The following is a 25,720-nucleotide window of genomic DNA, read 5'->3' on the forward strand; positions in this document are numbered from 1 at the left end:
CTCCACGTTTCCCTGCTCTACCTTTTCAAAATAAGTGCTTAATATTTATGTAATTAATATTGGGGTGTTATTGAGTCAGTCCACAACAGCTCAGTGTACACTGGGCATACTCCAGACGAGGTGAGAGAAAACAGGGGAGGCTAAACAACTGGAGATCAAAGGATCATTTTTATTAGGAAGAAAGCGTATAACATGACTTAAGTACATAGCAAAAATGGGCTTCCTCGTGCTGCCCTACGCAATTAAACTTACCTGTCCAGCCTTACCTGCGAAGTTTAGCTGCATGGTTGAAAGGGCAGACCAGAATGCACCCTTTCTGCCACCTCAGCTTACTACTACCTGGTACCACAGGTGTAACCAGCATGCCTGGCTAATTTTTTTTATTTTTCTGTAGAGACAGGATCTCACTATGTTACCCAGGCTGGTCTTCAGCTCCTGGGCTCAAGTGATCCTCCCTCCTCAGCCTCCCAAAGTGCTGGGATTACAGGTGTGAGCCACTGCACCTAGCTGGGCATCTTTCCATGTCTTTATTAGATCCATGTATTTTTTTCTGAGAAGTTCATATTGGTATCTTTTTGTTTTTCTGTTAGATTGTCATTTTTTAAGGCTTCTCATATGTGAAGAATATTAACTGATAATAATATCAGTCAGTTGGCCGGGCGCGGTGGCTCAAGCCTGTAATCCCAGCACTTTGGGAGGCCGAGACGGGCGAATCACAAGGTCAGGAGATCGAGACCATCCTGGCTAACACGGTGAAACCCCGTCTCTACTAAAGAATACAAAAAACTAGCCGGGCGAGGTGGCGGGCGCCTGTAGTCCCAGCTACTCTGGAGGCTGAGGCAGGAGAATGGCGTAAACCCAGGAGGCGGAGCTTGCAGTGAGCTGAGATCCGGCCATTGCACTCCAGCCTGGGCGACAGAGCGAGACTCTGTCTCAAAAAAAAAAAAAAATCAGTCAGTTATGTCTGTGTAAATATGATCAACAATTTGACATGAGCCTATTTTAAAATATCATGTTTTTTTTTTTTTTTTCTGGTGCCTCACTGTGTCACCCAGGCTGGAGTGCAGTGGTGCAATCTCAGTGCAACCTCCGCCTCCCAGGCTCAAGTGATTCTTGTGCCTCAGCCTCCCCAGTAGCTGGGATTACAGGCATCTGCCACCATGCCTGGCTAATTTGTGTGTTTTTAGTAGAGACGGAGTTTCACCATGTTGGCCAGACTGGTCTTGAATTCCTAACCTCAAGTGATCTGCCTGCCTCGGCCTCCAAAAGTGTTGGGATTACAGGCATGAGCCATGGCGTTCGGCCTTAAAATATCATGAAATTATATCAGTCTTATCTGTTTTGTCTTGGTTTCATGTCATGTTTAGAAAAACTTTTTGTATCTCAGTATAATATAAATATCTGGCTTTTATTGGCATAATTTATTAACATTTCATCCTATTTCTCTGATCTTATTGCTGCTGTTAAATATTTTCTTGATATTTTCTACTTTATCTTCCTCTCTTGCAGTATTACACATTATTTATTTGTGTGGGGTGTGTGTATGTGTGCACACACACTTTGGTAGTTACATGTCTTTCTATTCTGCTTGTTTACTTAATAACAAAAACACATCAATATATTTTTCTCAAAGTTGTCATGATTAAAAATAGTATCTACTGATTGTTTTGGTGTAAGCTATACTACTTTTACTTCCAAACCCCCATGTCCCAATTTTTATTTGGTAGGAAAAATATTGGCTTTAGATTCCAGGTTATTATTAACATATATCAATGTATTTTTAAGACCTTTTGTCTTTCTGGATTTTATTGCTAACTGCATAGTTTTCTAGCTATGACAATAATATTTATGTACAAGAAAGGATAGCAAGTGGTTGGTGTGTGTACCTGGACTGATACACCTTGACCCAAACTGACACGCCGTTGAAACCATATACCACATGTTCTGTACAGCTGTAACTTTGTAACTGTTGGTTTAATTTATGAGTCTAACACCTGAGTTTTCACACAGCAGCTTGGATCCTATCCCTTCTGGTATGTACCAAAACCTAGACTGGACAGTTTGAGCAGACTGACAACATGGTTGGTACTTCTTCAGATCTGTATTCTTTATATATTTATTCAACATTTATTTCCAGGAAAAGCTTAACATGGGGTAGGGGAAAAAGTGGAAAAGAGGAACTCCTCACCTTCCTTTTTATTGTCCCAGGTAGTTCAACTTTGCTCCCCACTTGCATCCTGAAATCAGCAAACCAGAAGTCTTATAGTCAACTTTGCTTTACTTTGATGTGTGGTGGTTGTTGGTGGTGGCCATGGGTGGTAGGGGGAGTGGTGGTAATATGTGAGAGGATGGTCTTACCTTCCCACTGTGAGAGTTTTTTGTTTTTTTGAGGCTGGGTCTTGCTCTTTCACCCAGGCTGGAGTGCAGTGGTGTGATCTTGGCTCATTGCAACCTCCGCCTCCTGGTTTCAAACGATTCTCCTGCCTCCCAAGTAGCTGGGATTACAGGCATACACCACCATGCCCGGCTAATTTTTGTGGTTTTAGTGGAGATGGGGTTTTACCATGTTGGCCAGGCTGGTCTTGAACTCCTGGCCTCAAGTGATTCACCCACCTCGGCCTCCCAAAGTGCTGGGATTACAAGCATGAACCATTGCACCCAGTCCCCACTGTGAGAGTTTTTGAGTGTATTCCTTTCAGTTTGACTTTTCCCATTCTGCAAGGTAAACACTGCCAATCAGAACACCCTTTCTCTGGAGGACTTGGAATTTTCCTGCGCCTTAAAATAAATCAGCCAGTTATTAACACATTTCATCTTATTTAACTCTTCAGGTGTCCACTGTGAATCAGTTGTTGACAGGAAAATCTTCTTTTAACTGGCAGGGAAACTCTTGGTAAATATCTCCTCTACAGACTTACGGATGTAAGAAAACAGTATTTTGAAATCTTTATTCAGGAGTAGTTCATGGCTAGAGGACAGATGAGGAGTGACTTACTGTAGAATCTTCTGTAATTTTGGAATTTCTAATCATTTGAGTATATGTCCTATTTAAAAATTAATGGAAAATTGGAGGAAACAGTGTTTGGAGATCTTCTGACTTAAAAGTAGAATTCTGTTTAAACCTGTGTGTTTTTTAGAGTGGTAAGGCTATCGATATTTCATTGTATGTTTGTTCTCTAATTGTTCTTTATTTCATTTGAGCATTTAAATATTCTGATCTTGTACACAAGATCAGTTGGTTAGTTACCTAATAAAATTTTACATAGCACTCAACAGTCTTTTAAAAAGTTAGTCTTCTTTTTTTCTTCTAACATCACAACAGAGCAGTTTTCACAAAGATGTCAACTAAAAAATTTCTAAAATGTTTTTAGCTGATTTCTTTAGATCTTAGGTTTAATATTTTTTCTGAGTTAATGTTTTTTTATCTCTCAGTGTTTAGGATTCATTTCTATTTCATATCTCATCATATGAACTAGAATTTCTTGAACCATATAAGATTATGGCTTATTTTCAATATTGCTTTTAATAGAAGTATCTAATCAGGGTACTAGAAAACAGATTTTATCTTGTCAACAAAGTACCCTTTTATTTTTGAAAGAATTTTAAAAATTAAAATGAGTTTTAAATATCAGTTGTCCTTTTGATATCTGTCACAGTAACAACACTTTATGAGAGGTGTAATAGAAATAGATCTTCTGTCCTTGAATCTTCCTTCTAGTCCTGGGTTTAACTGTATCTGGTTACTTTTGATTTGAAAAAGTCCATTTGTGAATATTTTATTTAGGATCTTCACATCTGTATTCACATGGAAGGATAGATAATAGTTTTATCTTTGTTTTTGGTCTTTATGTCATCTTTGTGTTTTTTGATAATTAATTTTGTGTCAGTTAATTAATGCTACTTATTTTTCTGCATTTTCAAAAATATAATATTTTGAATTAATGGTTCCTTGAAAGTTTGAAAGAATTCTGCAATGAAATAATCTGTACCCAGGTATTTTTTTCTGGGTACTTTTTAATTAATGTGGTCAATCTTTCTTTACCTAGTTCTTTTTTTTTTTTTTTTTTGTCCAGATTTGTAGAAACTTCCAGTGTGTAGATGCTTCTGTTCTGAATTATGACTGTGATGTTCAGAAAAAGTGTCATGGACATGGGGTAGGTAATATTTTCTTTTGGTTTGTTCCTGAATGTAGTGCTAAATAATGAGAAATCTCAGAGGGGACTAGATGAGAATTCCCAGGATTTTCAGATATTGGGGAATTTAGATTCCTGATACATTTTTCATTCTTAAACAGTGTCAGTAAGCTTGTATGAATTTAGTCCTTTCTCTTGGTTTCCATTCTTGAGTTGATGATACAGAGCAACATTCACAATTAACAAAAGTGGTATTTTGATTGTTTTGAAGGTATGTAATAGCAATAAGAATTGTCACTGTGAAAATGGCTGGGCTCCCCCAAATTGTGAGACTAAAGGATACGGAGGAAGTGTGGACAGTGGACCTACATACAATGGCAAGTAATATAGAAGAAAATTAGTGTGATCTACCAGTGGCCCAAGGCATAAATTGGGCATCCTTGTACCTCTCCCTCATTTCCCACATCAGTAATACATTTAATTATGTTGATTCAGCCTCCTAAATTCCTTTTGACTGTTTCCATTTTTCTCATCCCCATTTATTACTTTCAATTTCTTGCCTGGACATACATCATAGCCTCTTATGTAGGCTCCCTATTTTTCATCTTGCTTCCTTTAATCCATGTTTCACTCTACATTACAGTTTTAGTGTTTTCCTTCAAGAATTCAGTTTTGATTTTGTCAGCGTCTTGCTTTAATTCAGTGTGTTTGCATTGCTACTAGAATGAAGTCCACAACTCCTTAACACGGCTTAAATGTCCTGCATGACTTGCCCCAGCTTACCTTTCCAGCCCCATTTCACTGTGCTGAAGACATATTGTAACTTCTTTGATTTCCTCTACTAGACTACTATCTTTTACCTGTGTGGGCTTTCATACCATATTATTTTCACATTGTTGGCACTTGGCTAATTGTTATTTAGGCTTCAGATTATACCTCATTTTCTAAAGGAAGTTTCCCCTGGCTGCTTAAATCTGAATTATCATTTTCTTCTATTGCTTTTCTAGTACTGTTAGCACTAATTACTATGCTAATTACTGATTTGCCTTTTAAAATTCCCTGATAGACCATGAGCTCCCAGTTTACCGGTATCTTTCTAGTGACATCATATGCTTTTTTTCTCTTGGGTAACTACCAGTTAGAATGACTAGTCGTATAGTAGATATATGTTAAGCTTTTAAAGAAACTGCCAAACTGTTTCCCAATGTGACTATACCAGTTAACATCCTCACTAGCTGTATATGAGAGCTCCAATTTCCCCACATCCTCTCTAAGCTTTGCTATTGTCAGTCTTTTTAATTTTAGCCATTCCAGTAGGTATGTAGTGGTATTTCAATGTGGTTTTAATTTGCATTTCTCTAACTACTAATGATGTTGAACATCTTTTCTTGTACTTATTTGCCATCTATGTATCTTCTTTGGTTATGTGTCTGTTTAAATCTTTTTTCCAGTTTTTAATGGGTTGTCTTAATGAGTTTTGAAAGTTCTCTGCATGTCACTGATTCAAATATTCAAGTGCTTTATGAAATATGTGCCTTGTATATATTTTCTCTTAGTCTGCTTACTTTGGGTTTCATTTGTTCTTTTTCTAGTTTCTCAAGGTAGAGAATGAGGTCATCTTTTTCTCTTCTGATACAGACATTTTATTGCTATCAGTTTTCCTCTAATTCATCCCAGAAATTTTGACATGTTATACCTCCATATTCATTCAGTTCTGAATACCTTCTAATATGCTTTTATTTTTTTTTCTTTGACTTACAGGTTATTTAGATATGTGCTATTTCTTTTGAAATATCTGTGGATTTTTTAGTTATCTTAATGTTACTGATTTAAATTTTATTTTACTGTAGCAAGATAACTTATTGTATATGACTTGAATCCTTTTATTTTTTAAACTTATCTTGTAGCCCAGAATGTGGTTTACTATTGCGTATTCTACTATTCTTTGGTGGAATATTCTGCAAGTTATTAGTTCATGTCCATTAATAGGTAGTCAGATCTTTCATATCCTTACTGATTTCTGGTCTACTTACTGTGTCAGTTATTGAGAGGAATATTGAGTTCTTTGGCTATAACTGCCAATTTGCCTATTTCTCCTAATAGTTCTATCAATTTTTGCTTTATTTATTATGATGCTCTGTTATTAGGTGCCTAAACACTTAGAATTATTCTATCCTCTTTGTAAATTGACTCCTTTATCCTTATGAAATAGCCTTCTTTTTCTCTAGTAATATTCTCTGCCCTGCAATGAGGTATTATTAATACAGCTACTCCAGATTCCTATTAATTAGTCAGCATGGAAAATCTTTTCCCATCCTTTTATTTTTAATTTATTTATATCATGCTATAATAATTAGTGCATATAGTTGGATCTTGCTTTTTATCTAAAATTCTCTGCCTTTTAATTAAGTTGTTTTGATAATTTATATTTAACTTGATATGTTTATGTTTAAATTTACTGTCTTGATATTTTCCGTCAGTCTCCCTTGTAGTGATATTGTAACACTTCAGTATATTTCCATTTCTCTCATTTTGTGCCATTGTTGTCACGTGTTTTACTTCTACTAATGTTATAAATCCCACAATTCATTGTTACTCATTTTGCTTTGAACAGTTGGTTATCTTTCAAAGAGACTTAATAATAGAAAAAGTCTCTATATTTACCCATATAATTACCATTTCTGGTGTTCTTCATTTATGTAAATTTGTATTTTAATCCGATTTAATTTCTGCTTGAAGGATTTCCTTTTACATTTCTTATAATATAGGTGTGCTAGTGACAAATATTTTTAGCTTTTGTATGTCTGAAAAAGTCTTTAATTTGCCTTGCTGCTTGAATGATAATTTAACTGGACAAGAATTCTGGGTGATTGTTTTCCTCTCTTTTTACTTCTAAGGATATTCCTTGTCTTCTGACTTGCATTGTTTTTCCTGAAAAATCTGCTGTCATCTTTTTCTTTGTATGTAATGTCTTCTGTATATTTCTTTTTGTAATCTCTGGTTGCTTGTAATTTTTTCTCTTTATCTTTGGTTTTTAGTAATTTCTTATAGTATGCCTTGGGGTACTTGGGATTTTTTGAGCGTTTTGGATCTTTGCTTTTATAGTTTTCTTTGAGTTTGGAAAATGTTTGGCCATCATTTCTTCAAATATTTTTTTCTGTCTTCCTCTTTCTCTCTTCTCATTCAAGTCCTCCAATTTTATGTATATTCGGCTGCTTGGTGTTATTTCACATCTCACTGATTGGCTGTTGATTTTTTATTTTTATTAGTTTTTAAAAATTTTAATTTAACTTTACTTTTTTTGAGACACAGTCTTGCTCTGTCACCCAGGCTGGAGTGCAGTGGCATGATCTTGGCTCATGGAATCGGCAATCTGTGCCTCCGGGGTTTAAGCAATTCTCATGCCTCAGCCTCCCGAGTAGCTGGGACTACAGGCGTGTGCCACCACGCGTGGCTAACTTCTGTGTTTTTAGTAGAGACAGGGTTTTACCCTGTTGGTCAGGCTGTTCTCAAACTCCTGGCCTCAAGTGATCCACCCACCTCAGCCTCCCAGAGTTCTGGGATTATAGATGTGAGCCAGCACACCTGGCTGGCTGTTGATATTTAAAAATTACTCTTTATTCTCCATGTTTAATTTTGAGTAACTTCTGTTACTCTTCAAGTTCACATTTATTCTGTTACTCTTCAAGTTCACATTTCTTCTGTGAAGTCTAATTTGCCATTAACTTGATCCAGTGTGTTTTGCATTTTAGACATTATAGTTTTTATTTCTAGAAGTTCCATTTGTTTCTTTTATATATCTTTCATAACTCTACAATAAGATGCTCAATCTTTACTTTTTTGAACAAATAGAATACAGTTGTAATAACTACTAGTGTCCTTGTCTACTAATTCTGTCATATGGGTAATTTCTCAGTTTTGATATTTTTCCCTCTTTTATTTTCTGCATTTTTGTATGCCTTACAAATTTTTATTAGATGCCAGAAATTTTATATCCTACTTTGTGGGTTATTGGATACTTTTGGATTTCTACTGATGAGGTTTGTACTAGTAGCTTGAGTTACGTCGACATAATTTGATCCTTCTGGGTCTTGTTTTTAAGCTTTTAAGGCAGGACCTGAATAGCATTTAGTCTAGGGCTAATTCTTCATTACTGAGGCAAAACCACTTCTGTTTATCCTGCTCAGTGCCATGTTAATTATGAGGTTTCCCACTGAATTATAGGAGCAAATACTCTTCCTAGTCCTGTGTGAGCTGTGGGGCTTATTTCCACCAATCTTTTCACATGGTTCTTTCTCCGGCTTCTTGTGGTCTCCTTACATGCATATATCCATCAGCACTGATGCAGATCTTTCAGCTTTTCTCTGTGGCTCCCTTCCCTTTGGTACTTTTCCTAGGAACTCTAGCTGCCTTGCCCTCTTCAGAATACCAGCTCCATCTCTTTAACTGAGGGAGACCACTGGGGTTTGGTTTGGTGCCCACATCCCTCATTAGTGTCTGTTAACTTTCCTTAGACACTAACCTCAGACAATTGTAAGGTTCACCTTATTTTTTTTTCTGCCTCTCAGGGATCATTGCTCTTTGTTGCCTGATGTCCAGTGTCTTGAAAACTGTTGTTTCATATATTATGTCTGGTTTTCTGGTTATTTTACCTGACAGAGTAAATCTGGTCCCTGTTACTCCACTTTGGCTATAACTGGAAGTCAGGACTATGGATTTTAATGGCTGTGTATCATTTCATCCTGTGGATGTGCTGTAACTTCACTTAGCTGTTTTCTGATTATTTGACATTTAGATTGTTTCTAAGATTTTGATAACACAGTGTTAACATTGTAGTGTACATGTTAATGCATATACATTTTTCCAATTGAAGAGTCAGTTGCCAGTAATGAGGTTAGTTTGAAGAGAGTAATCCTTGTTATGGTTCTTTTAGGAGTAAAAATTCCTAATAAATGATACATTCGTATAATGCCACTTAACAGTGCAAAGGTATCAGTTTCAAACTAATCTTGCCAGTGTTGAATGCTTTAATTTAAATTTTGTCTACTCATTAGTAAGTATAAAATGACATACGAAGCTTGCTTTAATTTTTTATACAGTTGACCCTTGAGCAATGCAAAGATTAGGGGCTCCAAACCCCTGTGTAGTTGAAAAGCCATATGTAACTTTTGGCTTCCCCAAAACTTAACTACTAATAGTCTGTTGTTGACTGGAAGACTTACCAATAACATAAACAGTTGATTACCACAGATTTTGTCTGTTATATGTATTATATACTGTATCATTATAATAAAGCAAGCTAGAGAAAAGAAAATTTATTAAAATCATAATGAAGAGGAAATATATATACTATTCATTAAGTGGAAGTAGATTATCATAAAGACCTTCATCCTCATCATCTTCCTGTAGAGTAGGCTGAGGAGGAGGAGGAAGAGGAGAGGTTGATCTCAGGGGTGGTGGAAACACAAGATAGCCTGCATATAAGTGGACTTGCACAGTTCAAACCCACATTGTTCCAGGGCCAACTGTATTTTGATTTTCAGTTGGGATAAATATTGTTTCATATAGTTTTGGGATAAATATTGTTTCATATAACAACTTTTTACAGAAATTTCTGGTTCTTTAAGAAACTTAAAATTATGAATCAGTTTACCACTCCTGTTTATATCTACTGTATTGTTTCTCAAAAGAACACAGAACAGATAAAATACTTAAAGAATTTGTAAAAGTTCTAATGAAACTTAAAATCTAGAAGGCATGAAAATAAGATTGATAAATTCAACTATACAAAAATAATAAACTTCTCCATGGAGAAAAGCATAGTGCCATAGGTTAAAATAGGGAAAATATTTCCAACTTGTATCACGGACAAAGCTAATCTCTCTAATATATAAAGAACTTTTAGAAATTAAGAAGAAAAAAGCAAGAGTCCAGTAGAAAAATAGTCAAAGGACTGAGCAGAAAAAAATAAACAATGTTTCCTTAAGAAAAAAATGAGGCCGGGCGTGGTGGCTCACGCCTGTAATCCCAACACTTCAGGAGGCCGAGGCAGACAGATCATGAGGTCAGGAGTTGGAGACCAGCCTGGCCAACATAGTGAAAGCTGTCTCTACTAAAAATACAAAAAAATTAGCTGAGCGTGGTGGCACATGCCTGTAGTCCCAGCTACTCGGGAGGCTGAGGCAGGAGAATTGCTTGAACCCAGGAGGCAGAGGTTGCAGTGAGCTGAGATCGCGCCATTGCACCAGCCTGCGCAACAGGGTGAGACTCCATCTTGGGAAAAGAAAAGAAAAGAAAAAAAATTATCAACTCATAGTATTAAAAAAAGTAAATTAAAATTCTGTAAGAGAAATTTTTTCACCTGCCAGGTTGGCAAAAATCTGGAAGTTTGGCTCTGTGGGTGAGGCTATGGGGAATTCTTATATATTGCTTGATATTATAAGCAATAAATTATAACCATTACTATTGAAAGACAAATTGACAATACCTAAAAGAAATGATGAATGCACTTGTTTATTGATACAGCATTTCTGCTTTAGGGAAATTATTGTGTAGTTATTATACCTATACTCATATGATATGACATATGTACAAGGTTATTCATTATAGCAGTTTTTTTGGTAGTAGCAAAAGATTGGAAAAATAAAAGTATTTATCAGTAGGGTACAAGTTAAATAAACTCTAGAACATCTTCACAGTGGAGTTTCGTATAGCTGTGTGGAAAACGAGGAGGACCACTATGTTCAGATAAGTGGAAAAATACTGATGCACCAAATAGTGTATAAATAGTATGCTACCTTTTGTGTAAGAAAGTGTTGACAGTAGAAACATATTTTGTTCTTGTTTGCTCAAAGAAATACTGTAAGATTACAGAAGAAACTAATAAAAGTGGTTATTTTTGTGAAGGCAGAAATAAAGTGGGCATGAATGAACTGTGAGGAACACTTCTCAACGTATTCAATTAATGTCAGTTTGATTTTTGAGTAATGTGAAAATTAATGTAAAGTATTTATAATCATCTAGTATTTTCTGGGTAGTATGAGTTTGGTGACTGTTGATGTAAAATTCTTCTCTCTAGAAATGAATACTGCGTTGAGGGATGGACTTCTGGTGTTCTTCTTCCTAATTGTTCCCCTTATTGTCTGTGCTATTTTTATCTTCATCAAGAGAGATCAACTGTGGAGAAGCTACTTCAGAAAGAAGAGATCACAAACATATGAGTACTTAGATTTTTTTCTTCTAATTCCTATATTAAATATATACACATATTTTCTGAGACAGAATCTTGACTTCCCTGGGCTTAGGTGATTCTCCCTGCCTCAGCCTTCCAAGTAGTTGGGATTACAGGTATGCCACCACACCCAGTTAATTTTTGTATTTTTTTGTAGAGATGGGGTTTCACCATGTTGCCCAGACTGGTCTTGAACTTTTTGAAGCCATCCATCTGTCTTAGCCTCCCAAAGTGCAGGGATTACTGGAGTGAGCCTCCACGCTTTGCCTATATTAAATAATTTATAAAGTATTAATGCTGATAGTCATATCACCAGAGATTGGTAATCCTCTAAAATAGGGTTGTAAGTTATTTCCCTGACCTTTCGACATGATTAGCATGGGTTGAAAGGTGGTGGTGACCAAGCCGCCTCTCTTATGGGGAGGAGAAAGGATTATGTTGGTCAGCCTTTAGGCTGCTGAAAGTGGCCCTCAGAGTTCATTTTGGTTAACACCAATTTCTGATAGAGGAGTAAGTAGATACTTCCTATCATATTTCCAACTGACCAGTCTATGCACAATTCCCCCATCTGCATTTTTGAAGTTTGAGTTCCATAACTGCAGCTATCTTTCATATATCTCCACTGCACTGATTTGCTGTCACCTCAGCATGTCTAAAACTTTCCTATTACCTTTCCAGCCAATCCATTCACTACCCTTGGATTTCCTAATTTTTAAAATGACTACTTGGCAACCTGAGAATATGCTTTTACTCTTCTCTGATTTTAGGAAGACTTGAGAAAAGTTAGGGAACATTGGCCTCATTGACCACATTTCACAATTTCTTAAAATTTCAGTTTAATTATAAAATGTGGTTAGTAATGCTTTCTAATACCATAAGGATTAAAAATATGTGAAAGCTGTTAAAATGACATAAAATTTTTAACTGTATCATGATTATCATCCCCACCACTACCAACATCATTATTCTGTATTTGGGAAAATGCAAAATGTGTGTAATATTTCATGTAGAAATGTTTTAATCTTAATTTAGATCAAAAGTAATCGTATCTTTCAGGTCAGATGGCAAAAATCAAGCAAGCCCTTCTAGGCAGCCAGTGAGTGTTCCTCGACATGTTTCACCAGTGACACCTCCCAGAGAAGTTGTAAGTATAAAATGAAAAATTATTTTTCTTTATTGTATTAAAGGATCAAATGCTTAAAGATTAAAAACTAAGTTATGTAGATATAGCTAGAAACATAGATACCTTCTTAAGAATTCAAGAGTATTGTATGTGGTCCCTGAGTTTTTTTGTTTTTGTTTTTGAGACAGAGTCTTGCTCTGTTGCCCAGGGTGGGGCATGGTAGCACAATTGCATCTCATTGCAACCTCTGCCTCCCAGGTTCAAATGATTGTCATGCCTCAGCCTCCCAAGTGGCTGGGATTACAGGTGTGTACCATCACGCCTGGCTAATTTTTGTATTTTTCATAGAGATGGGGTCTCACCACATTGGCCAGGCTGGTCTTGAACTCCTTGAACTCCTGACCTCAAATGATCCAAGACCCGCCTTGGCCTCCCAAAGTGCTGGGATTATAGGTATGAGCCACTGTGCCCTGCCCCCTGAGTTTTTTAAAGGAAAACCAGCAGATTCCTTCGCTCAGAGGACACAGAAAAAGACAGCTGGACATTAGGAATGCCTTGCCTAGCAACCAGGATTGGGAAATGACATGGGACCTATGCTATCACTACTTTTTTCTGTCTGCTCTTTTCCTATTTTCAATACCTGTCTCCATCTCCCTATGGGATATTACCAAAGACCTTGGTGCTGAGCTATTGGATTGGCCTAATTGTCTCAGCTGTAGGACTGATAGTCACTGTTCCTGCAAGTGTATGAGGGAGTGTTTAGATCATGATACACTTTTACTGATCTGCATATATCCCTAAGCAATATGTAATTTTAAAATCTGTTTTAAAACTTTTAAGAACGTTTTATTTGATAATTTGCACATATATCTGCAACCTGCTTTTCCCCTTAATGTCATGTTGTGATTTATCTCTCTCAATAGATATAGCTGTGATTCATTCATTTTCACTGTTGATTAGAAATCCTTCTTCATTTTTTAATATACACACACACACAGACACAGAATCTCCCTATTCTACCCCCTTTTCCTTTATAAAAAGGAGACAAAAATTGTTATGCCCTTTCTCCTCTTAACCATATATCTTGGAGATTTTTCCACATCGTTATGTAAACAGGATGGCCACATAGGCCCTATGCATGCTAGTTCAAAATTATCTGTATACTTTTCTTCATCATTGGCATATATTTATATATTTCTTATTTGATTTTGGCAAAATATATATAAAATTTGCCATTTTAACCATTGTTTTCAAGATGTTTTTTGTAAATTTAACAGTAGTGGTTAAAAAAAAAAAACACTAATATTTACCATCTTAACAATTTTTACATGTATAGTGCAATACTCCTAAGAATATTTACCTATGTTTTCTTTTAGTAGTTTTATAGTTTCAGGTCTTCTGTTTAAATCTTTAATCCAGTTTGAGATGATTTTTGTATATGGTATGAAATACCAGTTGATTTTGATTTTTCTTCATGTGGATATGAAGTTGTCACAACACTATTAATTGAAGTGACTGTCCCTTCTTCATTGTGTATTCCTGGCACCTTTGTTGAAGATTAGCTGACCATAAATTTGTGGATTTGGGGTTCTCTATTCTGTTATATTTGTCTTTATGTCTGTTTTATGCCAGTAGTATGCCGTTTTGATTAGTATAGCTTTGCAGTGTATTTTAGAATTTGGTAATGTGTTGCTTCCAGCTTTGTTCTTTTTGCTCAAGATTGATTTAGTGATTCTGGGTCTTTTGTGATTCCATATGAATTTTAGGATTTTTTCTATTGTTATGAAAATTGTCATTGGAATATTAATAGATATTGTATTGAATCTGTAGTTTGCTGTGGTTATTTTAATATTAATTCTTCCAGTCAGTGAGTATGGGATATCTTTTCATTTATGTCTTCAATTTCTTTCATCAGTGTTTTATAGGTTTCCTTGTACAGATATTTATTTTTGGGGTTAAATTTATTCCTATTTTATTTATGTATGTATTTTTGCTGTCATTCTAAATGGAATTTTTTTTCTGGATTTCTTTTTCAGATAGCTTGTTGTAGTGTATAGAAATGCTACTGATTTTCATATGTTGATTTTGTATTATGCAACTTTACTGAATTTATTTAACAGTTTTTTGGTTGACTCTTTAGGGTTTTCTATATAAAAGACCATGTCATCTGCAAACAAGGACAGATTTACTTCTTCCTTTCCAATTTTGATGTCTTTTATTTTTTTTCTTGCCTAACTGCTCTGGCTAGAACTTCTAGTACTATATTGAGTAGAAGTGGTAGGAGTGGACTTCCTTGTCTTATTCCTGATCTTAGAGGAAAAGCTTTCAGTTTTTCATTGTTCAGTATGATGTTAGTTGTGGGCTTGTGATGTATGGCCTTTATTGTGCTGAGGTTCATTCCTTCTTTCTTCCTTTTTGTTTTTGAGATAGAGTCTCGCTCTGTCAGCCAGGCTGCAGTGCATGGCACGATCTTGGCTTGCTGCAACCTCTTCCTCACAGGTTCAAGTGATTTTCCTGCCTCAGCCTCCTGAGTAGCTGGGATTACAGGCATGTGCCACCCTGCCCAGCTAATTTTTATATTTTTAGTAGAGAGGGTTTTGCCATATTGGCTAGGCTGGTCTTGAACTCCTGACCTCAGGTGATCCACCTGCCTTGGTCTCCCATAGTGCTGGGATTACAGGCATGAGCCACCATGCCTGGCCCAGTTGATTCTTTGTATACAAATTTGTTGAGAGTTTTTATCACGAAAGAATGTTGAAATTTGTCAAATGCTTTTCCCTCATTTCTTAAAATGATCACATGGTTTCTGTTATGTTTATGTTCTTCACTTCTGTTTTTTGTTGTGTAGCATATTTATTGATTTGAGTATGTTAAACCATCCTTGCATCCCCAGAATACATCTCACTTGGTTATTGGGAAATATCCTTTTATGTGCTGCTGAATTCAGTTTGCTAGTATTTTGTTGAAGATGTTTGCATCTATGTTCATAAAGGATATTGGCCTATAATTTTCTTTGCTTGTGGCGTCCTTGTCTGGCTTTTTTTTCAGGGTAATGCTGGCCTTGTAAAATGAGTTTAGAAATATTCCTTCCTCTTCAAGTGTTGGGAAGAGTTTGAGAAGGATCGCATTAGTTCTTCTTTAAATGTTTGGTAGAATTCAGCTGTGAATTTATCAGGTCCTGAGTTTCTTTGATGGGAAACTTTTTAAAGTTACTAATTCAATCTCCTTACTTATTATTGATCTTTTCAGATTTTTTATTTCGTCTTGATTCAATTTTCATATGTTGTATGTTTCTAGGAATTTATTTTTTTCTAGGTTCAGTTTGTTGGTGTATGATTGTTCATAGCAGTCTCTTATAAAACTTTGTATTTCTGTGGTATCAGCTGTAACGTCTCCTCTTTCATTTCTGATTTTATTTGATTCTTCTTTCTTTTTTTCTTAGTCTACTTAATGGTGTGTTAATTTTATTTATCTTTTCAAAAAACCAACTCTTAGTTATATTGATTCTATTAACACGATTTTTCCAGTATTTCATTCATTTTTGCTCTGATCTTTGCTGTTCCCTTTCTTCTACTAACTTTAGGCTTAGATTGTTCCTCTTTTTCTAGGTCTTGAGGTGTAACATTAGGTTGTTTATTTGAGATATTTTTTTAAAAATGTAGGCACTTATTGGTATAGACTTGCTATAAACTTCCCTCTTAGAACTGCTTTTTCTGTGTTGCATACATTTTGTTATGTTGTGTTTCTATTTTTATTGTCTCAAGATTCAGTTGTTTCTTGGTACACATTGGGGATTGGTTCCAGGACCCCCGCATATAGCCCAATCTGTCTATCCTCAAGTCATGCTGTTGGCCCTGCAGAACCCACATATAGGAAAATATATAGTCTATATATGTGGGTTATGAATACTGTATTTTCAATCTGTGTTTGGTTGAAAAATATCTGCATATAGATATACCTGTGCAGTTCAAATCTGTGTTGCTTAAGTATCAGCTGTATTTTAAAATATTTCTTGTTATCTGCTATTGACCAAGTGGTTGTTTAGGAGCGTGTTGTTTAATTTTCCTGTATTTGTGAATTTTCTAAAATTCCTTCAGTTACTGATTTTGAGTCCTAATATTGTAGTTGGAAAAGATACTTGATGTCAGTCTTTTAAAATTTGTTAAGGCTGGTTTTGCAGCTTGACATATTATCTGTCCTGGAGAATGTTCTGTGTGCATTTGAGAAGAATGTATATTCTGCTTCTGTTGGATGGAATATGTTTGTTAGATCAGTTTTTTTTAAAGTCTAGTTTGAGTCAAATGTTTTCTTACTGGTTTGTTGTCTGGATGATCTATCTGTTGTTGAAAGTGAAGTATTGAAGTTTCCTACTAGTATTGGGTTGCAATTTAGCTCTCCCTCCAGATTAATTAATATTTGCTTTATATATTTAGGTACTCTAAATTGGCTGCATATGTATTCACAATTGTTAAATCCTTGTGATGAATCGACCCCTTTACCATTAATGCCCTTTTTCATCTTTGTTTTTATTGTTTTTGATGTTACATTATTCTGTCTGATGTAAGTATCGCTATCCTTGTTCTCTTGGTTTCCATTTGCACAGAATACTGACTCATTTTAAAGGAATTACTGATAGGTAAGGACTTACTATTGCTATTTTGTTTTTGACCCTTCCTTCTTCCCTTGCTGCCTTTTGTATTTCTTTTTAATTAAAAAAAATCAATTATGGATACATAAGAGTTGCACATATCACATGGGGTACGTGTGATATTTTGAAACAAGCATATGGTGTGTAATGATCAAATCAGGGTAATTGGGATAGTCATCACCTCAAGGATTTATAATTTCTATGTTAGGAACATTCCAACTCTACTTTTTTAGCTATTTTGAAATATACAGTAAATTATTTTTTTGTAGTAATATTTTGATTCTCATTTTCCTTTGTGCATATTCTATAGTACATATATTGTGATATCTTTGCAATTACATAAAATATTTTATAAATGTATAGCAATCTATTTTAAACTGATAACTTCAATCACAAAAACTCTACCCCTTTATATTTCTTCTTCTTCCACTTTATGTAATTGATGACACAAAATTACCTCTTTTTATATTGCTTATCAACACAGATTCATTACTGTTTATGCTATGCTTTTAACGTTCTACCAAGATCTAAAAGTGATTTTCACACTTACAGTACTACAGAATTCTCTACTTGTCTATATGCTTACCTTTATTATCGAGTATTATATTTTCATATGGTTTTGTGTTGCTATTTATTTTCCTTTCTCTTCACCTTTTTTGCTACTCTGCCACTTTGATTTTGAGTATACTGTCTTTGAGTCCACTGATACTTTCTTCTACCTCATCGTGTTTGTTGTTGAATCCTTCCAGTGAATCTTTCAATTTAGCATTACAGTTTTCAGCTCCAGAATTGTTGTTTGGTTCTTCTTTATAGTTCCTGTCTCTTTGTTGATATTCTCATTTTGTTCATACATCATTTTCCTGATTTATTTTAGTTGTCTCTCTGCATTCTCTTTTAATTTTTTGAACATCATTATAATGGTAATTTTTGAATTCTTTGGTAATTTATATATACCTGTTTCCTTAGGGTCAGTTTCTGGAGATTTAGTTTGTTCTTTTAAATGTGCCGTGTTTCTGTTTCTTTGTATTATTTGTCATTTATTGTTGGGATTTTGGCATTTGAAGAATGAGCTGCCTTTCCCAGATTTTGCAGCCTTGTTTTATACAAGGAGGACTTATGCTACTCAGCCTGGCTAGAGATTCTGGAAGCCTCTCAAAACTTTTTTTTTTTTTTTTTGGAGACAGAGTCTTTCTCAGTTGCCCAGGCTAGAGTGCGGTGACGCCATCTCAGCTCATTGCAGCCTCCGCCTCTTGCAACAAGCGATTCTCCTGCCTCAGCCTCCTGAGTAGCTGGGACTACAGGTGTGTGCCACCACTCCCAGCTAATTTTTGTATTTTTTAGTAAAGATGGGGTTTCACCATATTGGCCAGGCTGGTCTCGAACTCCTGACCTTGTGATCCACCTGCCTTGGCCTCCCAAAGTGCTGGGATTACAGCGTGAGCTGCCGCGCCTGGCCTGTTGTCTAGTATTTTAAATCTTTTTTAAAAATTCTACAATATAGATATGACTATTGAATTATGAAATGTTTGTTTAGGTTTGTGAGACCATACACCAATTAAATTAATTGTTAAGAGGATAGACTGTGAGCCAGACTGCCCAATTTGAGTACTGCCTTTGTCACTTTATAAGCTGTGACTTTAGGCAAGATTCTCAAACTCTCTCTGTACTTGTTTCCTCATCTGTAAAATAGTAATAGTAATAGTACTAATCACAAATGACTTTTGTGAAAATCAGAGGGATTCGTATGTGTGGAGCACTGAGAAGTGCATGTGGCACATGTGAAATGCTCTATGAGCTTTAGCTATTTTCCCATGTGTTCATTGTCTGCTTTCAACCTTATTGAATCTCAGCTTATTTTTCTGGTATATCTACTTCAACAGGGTATCTTATAGAAGTTCCCTTAGCGAAGGTATTTTGGTAGTAAATTCTCTCAGTTTTTGTCTTTTCAGAATGTTTTTGGCTGACAGCTGTTTTTTTTTTTTTCTAAGAACTTTAAAGAGACTATATTTTAACATCCTTTGTTGCAATTTAAACATTGTCTGTTATTCTAATTTCTGCTGTAGATGATATCTTTTCCATGTGGCTTTTTCTTCTGTATCTGTAGACTAGTTGGTGTAGATGTGGACTTTAAAAAACTCCTTTGCCGATAAATAGACTTCCTGAGTTGATTTATGTTTTTCAATTCTAGCAAATTCTTAGCAATTATTTCTTTATTGCCTCTCTCATTATCTGATTAACTCTTTCACTCATTTCTTGCATGTTAGACTTTTTACTATCTCTCTGTTTCTTAACCTCTCTTTGCTATTTCCAATATTCTTGTGTATTCCATTCTGATTATATTGGATTTACCTTATATTCACTAAGTCTGTACTAAACTATGCCAAATCTTCTACTTAACCGACTCATTGAATGTCTAATTTCACTAGTTTTATAGTACATTTCATTCCTGTAGTTCTACTTAGTTCTGTTTCGAATCTGCCTGGTTATTTGTGATTGTTTGTTATAGTTTTATTATCTATTTTGAAGCTTTTATTTATTAAAGCATATTCAAACACCTACTTTATGTGGTGTATCTATGCCCTTGGCGGGTTCTCAGGGTTTGTTATTTCTGCTGACTCTCATGATGGCCTTATTTCTTAGTGCACTTGTGATGTTGATTGTAAACTCACATCCTTTGGAACTTTATATTGGAAATAAATATATTTGAGTCCTGAATTATAGTGGGTTTCTACCGAGAGTATTTTTCTTTGCCGGATGCTTGGGGCATGGTCAGTCTTTGATGTCTTTAAACTGAAATTTTTGTTGATTTTTTTTTTTTGACAACACAAATGTTATAAACTCTGGTCCCCCAACTCTTATGAGGATGAGTGTGTGGTAAGAATTTCTCAGTGGAGACTGGTTTTTAAGTTCCCCGTCTATTAGCAGGGGCAGTATCACCACGGGCCTTCCTTGAGGCAGGTATTTGTTTTTCTAGTTAACCCATGGGGATGTCACCCTTCGTATGTCTAGGCTTTGTATAGGACCTTGTATTCACCATTCCATCCAGCTCAGGCCCTGGCTTTTCCTCCTTTATCTGTGGGTTACTGAAAGCGCATACTGCTGCCTGCCAAGGATAGGGAGATGTTCACAGGATGAAGGCAACTCCGTTGTTTGGACTCTTTCATACCTTCTTGGTTTTTTTTTTGGCCTGTAAGATGTTTCTTACTTCCCACCAACCCAGCCAAGTGTTTCAAAATACCTTTTAAATATTTTAGGCAGCGTTTTAGGTGTACTGTACTGGGAAGTTTTCTCTGGGTATTTGGTCTACTCTTTGCAAGAAGTGAACATGTACTTCATTCTTTTTAATAACTGCATACTGTTCCCTCTTATAAATTTACCAGAAATTTAAAAACAGATTGTTTCCAGTCTTATACCATAAAAAAAATGTGGCACCAAGCCTCCTTGTAAATAGATCTTTGCATATATTTAAAAATATATGTCAAATAAATGCCAAAAAAAGATTTAAAAATTTTTAAATTTTATTTTTAATTGGCAAATCATAGTTGTGTACGTTTATGGGGTACAGCATGATGTTTTATGTAAACAATGTGGAAATGATTAAATCAAGCTAATTAACATATCCAGCACCTTGCTTGCTTGTAATCTTTAGCTTGTTTTCATTAATTTATATTTAATTGACAAATAATAATTGTGTATATTTTGGGGTATGGTGTGATTTTTTTTTTTTTTTTTTTGAGATGGAGTCTCACTCTGTTGCACAGGCTAGAGTGCAGTGGCATGATCTCGGCTCATTGCAACCACTGCCTCCTGGGTACAAGCAATTCTTCTGCCTCAGCCTCCCGAATAGCTGGAATTATAGGCGTGCGCCATCATGCCCGGGTGATTTCTTTGTAGAGACAGGGTTTTGCCATGTTGGCCAGGCTGGTCTTGAACTACTGACCTCATGTGATCCACCTGCCTCAGCCTTCCAAAGTGTTGTGATTACAGGCATGAGCCACCATTCCTGGCCACAATGTGATGTTTTGGTCTATGTATACCTTGTAAGATTCAGTCAAGCTAATTCCCATACCCATCACCTCACCACGTTGTCATTCCAAAAGGGGACTGGATCCCTTTAGAGTGCTGCTCCTATGGCTTGTGGAAAGGGATGGAGACATTTTGTTGCATTTTTCACCAATTTTCACAGTACATATAAATCATCCTGTGGTGAAAAAAATTACAGATGATAGACCACCTGTTCTGTGGTAGAAGCCAGAGGGTGTTCAAGGTCTTCACCACCACTCTGCATTCTCTGCCAGTCATATAGTAAAGAACATAGAACTTTTAACAGTAGATAGTAAAGAACATCTTGGTCAAGATCACTTCCTTATTGATTTAGTAATTCCATCTGATCTTTCCTAAGGTCTTCTAACATAATGTGATATGTGAAAAATGTTACTTTTACTTTCTTATTGAGGCTAAGTTATACAGTTTCATTTTGTCGTAAACTTCAGCTACTTCATCAAGGAAGAATATAATGAATTCCAAAATCAAGGATTCTAGCTGAGTGGTATTTATAGTATTAGTTAGATACTGTATAGGTTTGGCAATACATTTTGGAAGATTTTATTTAAAATACATTGACATAGGAAATATGTTACCTTTTAACTAATATAGTTGGTTTGAACCAAGATCATAGCACTTTGGTATTACTGAATTTAAAAAAAATGCCTTAAACAATTAAGTATTCCACATTTAGTGGTAAAGATATGTCAAATAAGCAAAATATTTTATAGCATTATAATGCTATAATTCACAGCATTATAAATAAATACAGGTTGAGCACCCCTAATCTGAAAATCGAAAATCTCCAAAACCCAAAACTTTCTGAGCCACCAACATGATGCCACAGGTGGAAAATTCCATACCTGCCCTAATGTGACGAGTTGTAGTCAAAACGCACTGTTGAGTACTTATATGTGAATAAATCTAAGAACATGATTGCTTACCAGTAGTATATAAATTCAGAGTCAGGAGTGATGGTGATGCCAAACAACCACAGATTGTCCACATGAGGGGCTGAGTGACACCTTTGCTTTCTGATGACTCAGCATACACAGACATTGTTTTATGCACAAAATTTTTAAAAATATTGTATAAAATTACTCTGAGGTTATATGTATGAGGCCTGTATGAAACATCAATGACTTTTCTGTTTAGACTTGGATCCTATCCCCAAAATATCTGATTATGTATGTGCAAATATTCCAAAATTGGAAAAAAATCTGAAATTTGAATCTCTTCTGGCTCTAAGCATTTCCATTAAGGAATATTCACCTGTAGTCTGTTTATTGATTTTAAATATAGAGATTTCTTTTATGTAGAAATCATATTTATGAGCACATAGTGGTAATAACCTTACTATATTTTTCTTTTTAGCCTATATATGCAAACAGATTTCCAGTACCAACTTATGCAGCCAAGCAACCTCAGCAGTTCCCATCAAGGTCAGAAGAAAATTTGCTTATGTTTTTTTGACCAGAATAAGACCTAGGGGTTAATGTCTAATAATTTCCCCTGTATTTTAATGTAATTTAGTGAAAGGTATTTATTGTCAACAGTTTACAAGAACATGATTTGCAGAAAGATTTTAAAATAACTTTTATATAAATTTTATCATATTGGTACAGGGTCAAAATGAAATATTAAAGAAGCTTGAGCAAGGCATAGATTCTGCTGCCACAGCTTTCATGTGCATAAGATTTAGAAGCAAGGGCCTTTGAGATAACCAGCAGTTGGAAACCAGGTGGGTTAGAACACCCTTCCTGTCAAAAACAGCTAAAAAAAGCTGGACAATATAAGAAAATATGTGTTTGAAGGCATAGAAGACTAAAGAAGTGAGGAATTGTGGGGGTAAGGTCAGGAGAGGAAGGAAATCTAGAAATGGTCCCAGCTTTGGGGGCCACTTTTCCTTCCTAAATGAGTTTACCTGTTCTGACAATAGACAGGCTAGGAAGCTGAGGAGAGCATTCTACAAACTCACAGGGCAGATTGGACAAAATTTGGAATCCTGCCAAAGAGGAGGCACCCGAGCAAACATCTCAGGTTCTGTGCTGGGACCCAGAAGTAAGAGTGGACTAGACCTTCAACTGATTTCTAGAATTTCTTATGTTTTGCTCATGATCAAAAAAAGCCAAGTGTAAAAGAAAATATGACTAAAACCAAAAAACAATAGGCCATAGAAACAGACTGAGAGGGTATCCAGTAAATAGACATGGACTTTAAAATAACTATGATGTCATGGAATTAAAAGTCAGTATTGAGAATTTCACCACAGAACTAAAAACTTAAAGAATCAATGCAAATTCTAGAACTGAAAAACACAAGAACTGAAATGACTCAATGGATGGGCTTAAAATCATCAGGAAGGAAGATAATTTATTACTTCATTTTGTATCACGTAAAATGCATGTGACCCTCCCATCCCCCAAAAGTCTTTCAAATTACAGCTGCATTGCAACTCTGAGGACTATCTTCATATGTAATCTTTATTATACAGTAAGAATACATTGAAATCCAACTGAGGATCAGGGGAAGAGTATATAAATTATGAGGGAGACATTCACCAGGTAGTGTTCTAATGTGTTATTGGAGTAGAGGTGTACTAGAATTGGATGATGGGGTTAGGAGAGGCTGTCCACAGGTGGAAGTATGAGGTTTGAGATGGACACCTGGTATAGAAGTCATAATACTTTTAATTCTCAGAGTGGATCTCATGTTGAGGGAGCTATAAACAGCTAGGTTTAAACCTAGCAGTAATTTGCTGCCCTCAAATTCTAACAACACAGGCAAGTGCTTGATCACTTGGTGTCTTTTACAGTTTATCTTTACCATTTCATGTGCTTTTTTTTTTTTTGAAAAAAAAAACGTAAACTAGAAACTTCATACAACATTGTTGATTATGGAGTAATATTATTTAAAGTAGTTATTCCATTTTAGACTCTAATTGGAGCCCTTTAGCCATTGAATATCACCTTAATACTGATCTCAGAATGTAAAGTACCCTTTCCTATTGTCAGAGATGTTGAGGATGGTGTTATGTTCAACTTGTAATGAATATGGCATTATTTCACCCAGTCTAAACATGCTATTAACTATCTCTTTTCCCCTAACAGGCCACCTCCACCACAACCGAAAGTATCATCTCAGGGAAACTTAATTCCTGCCCGTCCTGCTCCTGCACCTCCTTTATATAGTTCCCTCACTTGATTTTTTTAACCTTCTTTTTGCAAATGTCTTCAGGGAACTGAGCTAATACTTTTTTTTCCTTGATGTTTTCTTGAAAAGCCTTTCTTCCTGTTGAAACTATGAATGAAAACAAAATACCACAAAACAGACTTTACTAACACAGAAGAACAGAAACTGATTGTGAGAGTTGAGAAATACAAGGAAATTCAGTAAAGCCAGGGAATTTACAATAACATTTCCGTTTCCATCATTGAATAAGTCTTATTCAGTCATCAGTGAGGTTAATGCACTAATCATGGATTACGTTATTTTGAACATGTTATTGCAGTGATTCTCAAATTAACTATTGGTGTAAGATTTTTGTCATTATGTGTTTAAATGTTATTCTGAATTTTTTACCTTAGTTATCATTAATGTAGTTCCTGATTGAACATGTGATCTAATACCTGTGAAAACTGACTAATCAGCTGCCAATAATATCTAATATTTTTCATCATGCACGAATTAATAATCATCATACCCTAGAATCTTGTCATTCACTACATGAATAAGCAAATGTTGTCTTCAAAAGAATGCACAAGGACCACAATTAAGATGTCATAATATTTTGAAAGTACAGAGTATACTAAAAGAGGGTGTGTGTATTCACGCAGTTACTCGCTTCCGTTTTTATGACCTTTCAGCTATAGATAATAACTCTTAGAGAAACTAATTTAATATTAGAATTTCTATTATGAATCATGTTAAAGCATGACATTCTTTCACAATAGCACTATTTTAAATAAATTATAAGCTTTAAGGTACGAAGTATTTAATACATCTAATCAATTATGTTGTTGATTCATGGCTATAATAAAGCAGGAACAATTATAAAATCTTCAATCAATTGAACTGTTACAAAACCACTTGAGAATTTCATGAGCACTTTAAAATCTGAACTTTCAAGCTTGCTATTAAATCATTTAGAATGTTTACATTTACTAAGGTGTACTGGGTCATGTAAAATATTAGGCACTAATATTTTCATAGAAATTAGGCTGGAGAAAGAAGGAAGAAATGGTTTTCTTAAATACGTACAAAAAAGTTACTGTGGTATTTATGAGTTATCATCTTAGCTGTGTTAAAAATGAATTTTTACTGTGGCAGAAATGGTATGGATAGTAAAATTTTAAGCACTAAAATTTTTTTCATAACCTTTCATAATAAAGTTTAATAATAGGTTTATTAATGGAATTTCATTAGTTTTTTAAAAGTGTTTTTGGTTTGTGTATATATACATATACAAATACAACATTTACAATAAATAAAATACTTGAAATTCTCTCTTTTGTGTCTCCTACTAGCTTTCTACTCAACTA

General features: G+C 35.2%; 1 protein-coding gene across 1 annotated transcript in view; it reads left to right on the plus strand.

Annotated features, from left to right (window-relative positions):
- The window catches only part of ADAM9 (ADAM metallopeptidase domain 9), a 113,701-nt gene extending 88,016 nt beyond the window's left edge, over positions 1-25,685 (plus strand). The window contains exons 17-22 of the mRNA XM_023214504.2: positions 4,074-4,154; positions 4,405-4,510; positions 11,212-11,353; positions 12,421-12,508; positions 22,554-22,621; positions 24,290-25,685. Of these exons, the coding sequence (XP_023070272.1) occupies positions 4,074-4,154; positions 4,405-4,510; positions 11,212-11,353; positions 12,421-12,508; positions 22,554-22,621; positions 24,290-24,383 (579 nt within the window). The 3' untranslated portion in view covers positions 24,384-25,685. The remainder of the gene's footprint in view (positions 1-4,073; positions 4,155-4,404; positions 4,511-11,211; positions 11,354-12,420; positions 12,509-22,553; positions 22,622-24,289) is intronic.
- Positions 25,686-25,720: the final 35 nt, after the last annotated feature.

The sequence above is a fragment of the Piliocolobus tephrosceles genome, chromosome 7 (genome assembly GCF_002776525.5).
Source record: "Piliocolobus tephrosceles isolate RC106 chromosome 7, ASM277652v3, whole genome shotgun sequence".
Classification (NCBI taxonomy): Eukaryota; Metazoa; Chordata; class Mammalia; order Primates; family Cercopithecidae; genus Piliocolobus; species Piliocolobus tephrosceles.